This window comes from Chrysoperla carnea, chromosome 1 (genome assembly GCF_905475395.1).
Source record: "Chrysoperla carnea chromosome 1, inChrCarn1.1, whole genome shotgun sequence".
NCBI classification, from domain to species: domain Eukaryota; kingdom Metazoa; phylum Arthropoda; class Insecta; order Neuroptera; family Chrysopidae; genus Chrysoperla; species Chrysoperla carnea.
The window spans coordinates 98,054,463-98,063,621 of NC_058337.1; the positions used below are offsets into that span (position 1 = coordinate 98,054,463).

The 9,159-nt window shown below is 26.8% G+C and overlaps 1 protein-coding gene across 3 annotated transcripts in view; it reads left to right on the forward strand.

Annotated features, from left to right (window-relative positions):
- The window catches only part of LOC123290822 (leucine-rich repeat and calponin homology domain-containing protein), a 76,477-nt gene extending 68,132 nt beyond the window's left edge, over window positions 1-8,345 (forward strand). Inside the window, exons 5-8 of one of the 3 annotated variants that reach the window (XM_044871158.1) lie at window positions 84-774; window positions 934-1,071; window positions 1,698-1,775; window positions 1,947-2,258. In XM_044871158.1, the coding sequence (XP_044727093.1) occupies window positions 84-774; window positions 934-1,071; window positions 1,698-1,775; window positions 1,947-2,192 (1,153 nt within the window). In that variant the 3' untranslated portion in view covers window positions 2,193-2,258. Of the gene's footprint in view, window positions 1-83; window positions 775-933; window positions 1,072-1,697; window positions 1,776-1,946; window positions 2,259-8,042 lie in introns of those variants that run through there. The other 2 variants (XM_044871157.1, XM_044871159.1) reach the window with 2 other exon arrangements.
- Window positions 8,346-9,159: the final 814 nt, after the last annotated feature.

Consider the following 9,159-nt stretch of genomic DNA (forward strand, 5'->3'; position numbering starts at 1 on the left):
TGACTAGTTTAGTAACAGAAATTTTAAAACACTATTTTAATATATTCATTTTCCGAGTAAATATTAAAATATAAATTTATCAGGGAATACAAGGAAGCATTACGGCAACAACGAAATCAAGATGTACCTGTTTATCGAACCCGTGATCATAGTGCTTCATCAGCCGATAATCCTTCAAATCATACTAAAACTGAACCAAATACACCAACACATCAAATAACACATCATACGGGTTTGGCCACATCTAAATCAGATCCGACACCATTACATTCTGTTTTAAGTAGTCATCCAAAACAAATATTCGATGATACTGTACCAAAACGACCAGTACAGAAAGTACCACCTTCACGCATTGCGCCATTTTCATCACCAAACCATCAAAATCATTCACCACAAATGAATGGAAATAATGGTACTACAAATGAACATAATGGTGTCAACAATAATTCAAATACTTCCTCACCAAAATATGTTAATAAACAAGAAGTGTATATTAAACCCACATCACCAATAAAACATTCAACTGGTGTATTATCACATGATCATGTTCCTAGTCCTGGTAAATTGAAACCAACAAGTCCAAAATTAGTTACAACAACTGTTGGCTATGTTAACGGGCCACCATTAAATAATGGTTCAGCGAAAAGTCCAAATAATAAGAATAGAACTTTAACTTGGAATCGTGATATTCCACCGGAGAAATTAAGCTTTACTATGAGGAGGGAATTTGATAAAGCGAGAGAAGAGTCTGATTTGATAGAACAATTAAGACATGTAAGTTTTACGTTTATTTTAACAACTCAATACTTTCCAAAAACAATTAACTATTACTTTCGTATCCTGTATTAATAGGTAAAATCAATAACTGCCTTTTCTTTATTAATTGGTGTTAGACATTACTTAAAAATAATTTGATATTTTTTTTGTTTTTAGATAATTGAAACGAGACTGAAAATGGAATTGCCAGAAGATTTAGCTCCCGCATTGACTGATGGAGTAGTGTTGTGTCATTTAGCCAATCATGTTAAAGCACGATCCGTAGCTAGTATTCATGTGCCTTCACCAGCAGTCGTAAGTAATCACTAAATATATATTCGCTTTTAATTTGGATTTTGGCCCCCTTTTAAAATGTTCAGATTTGCGCTCTGCGTCATAGGTGATAATTTTATCTTTCAAGTAATTTTGCTTTGCGTATTGGCAAATATTTTTTTCAATTTGTCAGTAACGATTTGTACACGCGGAGATATGTTGACAGGCATTATTAGTGAAATGAGGGATAGTGTTTATTGGCCAAAAGTTAACTTTTCTCTTAGCTGAGGCGTCTAATACTTAAATGAAGTTTACACTACCATAAATAATTTAAAATTACCTGGTCAAATTTATCAATTTGCGCGCATTGAGAACTTGAAAATATCAGTTTTGAAAGTTTTTTTTTCAATGGATACTTATTTTTCATTTGGATAGTTATTTATGCCTGAAATTTTAAAATTGTTAATTTAGTTGGGTTTAAGGTACACGATAAGAAATTCACCTTTATTTTGCTTTGTTGGAAAATTTTCTAATGAACCGTACTTTATTATGCTAACTTCACTCGACTCTTTAACAAAAGATAAGAAGTTAATTTTGTGCTTAATATTAGATAGTAGTTGATTTAACGCTACCTATTTTTTTTTAACTAATCGTTTATTATTTTTTAGCCTAAGTTAACGATGGCGAGGTGTCGAAGAAATGTTGATAATTTTTTGGAAGCGTGTCGTAAAATTGGTGTTGAAGAGGTATGTTTGCATTTTTTATATTTTCACTTCAAACTTAACTTTCATAAATTTGCTAACATTTTAATTGTAAATTAAATCCCAAAAACAAATGCAATTAGTTGATTAGATTTGTTAAAGGGAATTACTTCCGTGTCTGTATTGTGAAGCTGAGACTATGGTGTCTGGTTGCAGGGGCAGCTGTGCTCCAGTCTCGATGTGATTGCATTTTCAACATCAGGGGGGCGTGAAGGTGGTGATGCTCTACTAACAACAGTGAAGGCGTTGGAACAACTAAATCAATCGAACATGGATATCAAAAGCAAAATGAAGAGAAAATCAGAGCCGCTGACTACAACCGACATCATAGTCTCGGCTTTGTGTTTCGTTGTATTTGTAACAACTGTTATTCTACTTATCCTATTTCCGCCACCTGACTAAATAAAAAGAAGACGACCACAATTATCAAATAACAATTTAACACAAGTTTAACTAGAAGATTAACACCTTAACTTCAGGGATAATCATTAATTCATTATTTTTTATTGAAGATTATAAATTTTAACAAAATTTTAACCGTATAGGAACGATTCGAATAAAATTGAATCGATCCAAATAGATTGATTATTGATTGTTTTAAAGATTCTACTACAATTGTGCCACCAATAAAATGAAATATTCGATACAAAATTGATTATTTAAGAAGATCAAGCAACAAAGATGAGTCACAAAAGTATTTTAGTGGATGAAAGCACTATTTTTAAGACTGGTTTGAGCTGTGCTAGTAATATAATCGAATTCCGAGTAATTAGTAACTAAACGTTTACCAACTGACTAAACAGGGTGCGCATTACAATTGAGTTATTGTAAGCAGTGTAGTGGATAAGTCACGCTTAAAATAGAAAACCATATAGAAAAGTGGGATATATTGTTTACGTAGAAACACAAATATATTTCTGGTACATTACTACACTTTTATCCAAATAAAACAGTATGTTTCAGATTTTAATTGTGATTATTAAAATTTGAAAGGTAGTAGAAGACAAAAGTAAAAGTTCCTGCGAGCTTGTACGTATTATAACTTATTGAAGTTAGATACTCAAAAAAATTTAACTTTAATATATGCAAGTTAATATTATGAACTTTTCTTTACATTTTTATGAGTTCAGAAATCCGTTCTAGTTTCTTGATTAAAATACTCTGCGTAACAATTACATTTTTGTTTCTAACAGCTTTTATGACGGTATGTAAACATTGAAAAAAAACCCATTTCGATACATGAGGTATTTTTACTCTATTGGCCAAAACAAAATGTCCCCTTTTTGCTGAATTTTCCATTATCTTGTCGACACGAATGTTTGTCTTTAGCTCGTCAATGGTCAGAGGGCTCCTGGCGTAGACGTTTCTTTTCAAATAACCTCACAAAAAGAAGTTAAGGGTGAAATCTAGATATCAGGTTCCACCGACTTCAAAATGCTGAGCGCGGTAACGATACTACACTATTTGCTTCTGGGCAATGCTCTTTTTGACTGCTTCAACCAGTTCATTGTAACACCTTGGACGTTGATGAACGGGATGTTGACGACGTCTCATTGTCTCGTGCTCAACAAAATTTGACTCCAAACGACAAATAGGGTTGTCAGTTGGTGCCTATTGGCCATGATATTTTTGACGATACGCACGTTGACTTAGCACAACTGAACGACTTTTTTCAATTTTCCGCCGCGATGTTTCAGTTTGGAGTGATTAATGATTAACTTTCAAAAGCATGTCTAATCAACTCAACGATTGACAAATGTCAAAGTTATTTAATGTTTACATACCGACATAAAAGATGACGCACTCTGTAGTATTTTTATCCTCTATAATCTGCAATTTAAAAAAAAAAACTTTTTTCCTCGATTATTTTGATATCGATCATGATATAAATCTACAAAACTGTGTAGACTTAATCATGGACTCATCATATTGTCATATATTATTTTTAGAAAAGTGGCACTCTTGTAATGAAATTAAAGTCTGCGCAAACAAAAAAAATTAATTATTTAAATAAACTAATATTACGGCACTAAAATTCCTTTTGAAATGTAGACTCGATAGAAATAAAATAAGTTTCAAAAAAATTCATTTTTTAAATAAATGACGATAAAATAAAGCCTTTTTAGTGTTCATTATCATGGATTACATTTAAAAATAGGTTTTGATAGATACAGAACACTAATCGCGTGAGACCTGACTTTCACTGAGTCGGATTCGTTTCTCAGTACAGTACAAAAGTATAAAATTTTAAACGCTTCAATAAATATATACCCAAAGAATCAATATTATATATATTTCCAAAATTGCTTTTATATGATTAACTCAAGCCTAAAGGATCAGTATTAAGCTTTTCAGTGCAGCCAATATAATTATTGACTAACTTTTTTATATACGTTTTTTCAAAATAAGAAAGTAAGAAATTTTTACTTTAAATATACGAGAATGTGATATATTTTTTCAAGGCAATTAATAATGATTAAATGTTTGAGAATGCAGTGATGGTACGATTAATGATTTAAATAAAAGAAGATATAAAAATAGTTTGAATGTTAAAGGCCTTAAAAAATTATATGTTTTTTTAATAATAAAAATGTACGAATTTTGGGATTATTGGTAAAAATATAATCAAATCAAAGAGTATCAGGTCTAATACTGATATTTATTTTTTTAATCATACAATTCAATATTGAAATGACTTTTTGGCTGCTTCGACTTTAAACATAAATATATTTTCAATTTACGATTTTCTTTATAGATTGTTATGTAATACATTTCTTACTTTTCGTAAGTTTTTTGCCTTTTTTTTTTATAATTTCGATAGTTATTGTTAGAAAATTATTTAATTTTTTACCTCAAAACCATTCTTGATCACCCTTTTTCAAATACGACGTCATCAGTCGGTCACCAATTATTTTAAAGTATTTTTACTTAGGTTACACTTTTGGTAATTGACATTACAGCAGCCAAGAGGTCGTATCAAAATGACTTAATATTTATATAATATAAATATTTTTTAATTATAATCTCAAGTAGACTAGTCATATTAATTCATATATTAACGATTACTTTTCTTTATGCATTTAATATAATAATTACTTTATCGATGATACGAGTTTTCGAAAATTACTACAATATGCTTATTAGAACATAAACCCAACAGAACAGTATTCCCTTTAATTACCTATTTATTGCTTATTAATTCATTTTAAATTGTAATAATATTTTAAGTTAATGAATTTCTGAAAATGATTTTAAAAATGAAAAATAGTCCTTTTTATAAATCAATTAACCATCTGTACTAAATAGTGAACCAACCATTTGTTCGAATTTGAGTTAAAAATTCGAATATTCAATAGTTACTCAAATTTAATATTCGTGATAAAAATAGATCCTATCTTAATTCTTTAAAAAAGTATTAAATTCGATAATAACAACATTCCAAATTGAACTTTTCGAAAAAATTTTTTATCTTTATATTTAATTATAGCTTTAAATACACATTTAGAATATTTTTATTGTTTTAAGTTGCAATTTTTTACGTCCAACCAGTGAAAACGTACAAATATAAAAGTTATAATTTTTAATTTATTAAATTTAAAATAAGGGGTTTTGGTTTTTTTTGTTTTAAATAAGTTTTTTTTATATAAATAATTTCTAGTCATTTTCATTATTTGCATTTATCATCTCAGTATTATAATTAATTTTTTTAATATTAGTGATTGGAAAAATTACCAATCAGCATTTTCATATTTAATTAAATGTACAATTTTGATTCATAAAATTAACTAGTTAACTCATTTCAAAATTAATTAAATTAACTGCAACAAGAGCAAAATTGCAGCAATAGCCTTAAAGATTCATTCATAATTGAGCAAAAATAATAATTTTTAACAGTTATTTAATTGGTTTAGATTTGTTTATCAGTATAAAAGTAATAAAGCTCAAAGAGGGGCTTTTGTAATGAATTATAATTTAAAACTCAAAATGTAATTCTCTCCACAGTTAAAAAAAGTTTCTAAAATTGTATTTTTGCATGCCAGAATGAAATGATATTGACCTTGCCTTGCCTGCCAGATGCAAATGATAAGGATTATTTCATAATTATCATGCAGATCATCTACACACAACTTCTCAACACTAGTAACTATTTTGAAGCCCGGCGTAGGTGATAACTTGCAAGCGTGCCTTATTTTTTGCGAGAATTACCGTATTTAATCTGAATCTACATGTTTTAAACAAAAAATCCCTAATATTTAGATAGCAATTAATTATGCTCAGTTGTAATTTTGCCTAAATTTATTGGTTTTTACTGTAGTATATTCCTTAAAAAAATGTTTAAGTAAATTTTTAATATTTGGAATCTGTTAATTAATATTTATTCGGACTACTCGAATTAAAACCTGAAATTTCATCTCCAAAATATCAAAATTGTACGTTAATAATGAAAGAACATTAATGAAAAAACCTTGAAGGGAAATGCATTTATTTTTCAACCTTTTTTATAATGTACTTATTGTTTTTTTAAAGGAATAATTTTATAGATTATATAAATTTTTAATGTATCATTTTAGTGTTTCTTATAATATTAAATTTGGTGCTTAATAATTTTAAAATACGAATCAAAATATGTTTTTTTATTCCAAAATACTTCATAACTGGCCCAGAAAATTTTCTAATTCGATTATATTCACACAGTAATGAAAGGATTTTTAAAAATTAGGCATTATAAAATCAGTATTTGATCATAAAATAAGTGTGAATTTAGAAAACTCTGTATTCTTGGGCTGAAAAAGAGTTTAATTCAAAAATAATTCCTTACAAAGCTGGAAGTTATTTTTATTGCCTTCAACAAAAATTTATGGTATAATAAGAAACATACGAAACATTAGTGTGTTTCTATTTTCATTAACAATGTGTATCTAATTTAAATAAATTTCTGTAACAACTTTTTGTACCGCGTTAAGGAACTTCGTTCCAAAAATATCCAAAAATAAGAAACATATATAGATAAAATCTAATTTTTTATCTATAATTAATTTGCGCATAACTAACAATATTAAAAATTATTTGCTATTTTAAATGATTATTGTTAAAAAATTTGCATTCAAGAATTTTATTGAATAAAATTGCCTAATTGTCTTGGAATAACAAAACATATAATCATATTGAAATTAATGTATTTATTGAATACATTAATATTATCATTAACTAATAATAAAAAATTTGCCAATAATATTATTAATATCTTTTGTATAAGCAAAATTCAGTTGCCTTAATCATCAATTAATACTTATAAATATATTTAATCAATTATAATTAGCTTGTTATTCTGTTTTAATTTATAAAATTAAAATTTGTTGATAATTTTATATTTAAAACTAAAAATAATTTTTATTTGATTTTTATTTAAAATAATTTATAAAAAAAAAAACGCTGGTACTTATTTACTATGAATGTTCTTTATTAATGTATTTATATATTCATATTTCAAATAAAATTTAAAAAAAAAAAAAATCTTTTTAAAACTTGGTATAAAAATAAGCAAAGTGTATCAGAATAGCTCATTTGGCGAATGGCTCTTTCATAGATAAGGAAATAATAGGGCTTAATAATCTCCGTACAAAACCTATTTATTGTAGCATTGCATCTGATGCAAATTTCTAGTTAAAATAGTTAGTTAATGGTTTGAGAGGATATATTTAAAAAACAAAATTCATTACTAATTTTTAAACTATTTTAATTTCATTCATATTGTCTCAAGTTGTTAGAGTGATAGTTGTTATATAGCGAGTGAGAAGATTAAAAAAAAAATTAAATCGTTAGCTATATTTGTCCACATACGTATTGTATTGAAATCGCTATATACGTCTGCATGTGTATTGTATAGTTAATTTTTAGTTATGGAACAAAATCTAACACAAAATGCTTATATGCTTATTTTAGAGTGTACAGCTCTGCCGTGTAGTGATTAATTTGATCTATAATTTACGAGTATTTGGCAAGTATACCTTACCAAACTCTAAATATTTATTTACAAAATGTTTTATAATTTATCGATAGAGTAGTTATTCTGATACACTCGATTTATTATTTGGTTATAGAAAAATAATAAAAATAATAGGCGCAAGAATAAAACTGCAAAGGTGAATAATATTTCTTTTTGACTATGGTTCAGCTACACAACAATTTAAATTATAATTTAAAAAAATTTACTTAAATAAAACTTATATTTTATTTTATTTTATTTTTCAGAATTTGGTTTGCTGTGCAGCCGACGTATTAGAAGGTCGTGGATTAGTTCAAGTTGCAATAACTGTTACCGAATTATTACGGTTTCATTCACCAAAGTCGCCTATACATCATAACAATTCAAATAATGGGCCCATTATTCCAACTGTGATATGAATTTTCAGTGTCACAATACAAAAACTATTTGCAAAATTTTTTATTTAAACAAAATTAATTAAAGGAGTCAATATTTATATATAAATATACAAAAATAAAAATATACTACTTCTTCCAAAAACAAAATTGTTTTTCAAGCACGAATTTAAAAGCACAAATTAGAGGTATTAGTAACATACCTTATAAAATAAGAAAAACCAGTCTTCGTCAAGAAAAATAGTCTTTCAGTATTTTTCTATTAATAAATGTATTTTTCTCAAATGAGCAAATAATTTTTGAAAAATGCTCAAAAATTATCAAATGTTAATGTTAAAATTAGTGATATTTATAATATATAGCTCAAAATATCATTTTTTATGTGCAACAATTGAGCTAATAATAATTACTACTTTTCGACGATTGAAATTAATATAAAAAGATTGAGCTGTGCATATGAAATAGGATTTTGAAATAAGCGCAGTGCATTTTATATGACTTGTTATTCCAACTGTTTTTTATGTATAAAAAACATTTTCCCATTTTATTCGTTTTAAAGTTCGTCTACTTGATTAGGAAGTGGTATTAACTCTTTTACAGACCATGTAAAATGGTTAATTTTGCAGTACTAAGATGTAAAAGACCAGAATAGCATTTTATGAAACATTTCAGACACAAGTTTTTTAGTTTAAAAGGAGACATATTTAAATTGGTACTGAAGAAAAGAAATTTATTATTATATCAAGCTCATATTAAAAATTATCACAAAATTTCCCTTTTTGAATTAAATAACTTTTCGTAAAATGTAATGTCGTAAAATTATTTGCGTATTCGGGTCCGTTTATTTTCTAAAAAAAATGTTAAAATGTATGGAATTGTATATTTCTAAATGTGAAACATCCAATAATTGATTACTTTAATTTGAATCGTAAATAAATTTTATTTCCCACCTTTAAAATACATGTATACTAAATATTTGTATATTATA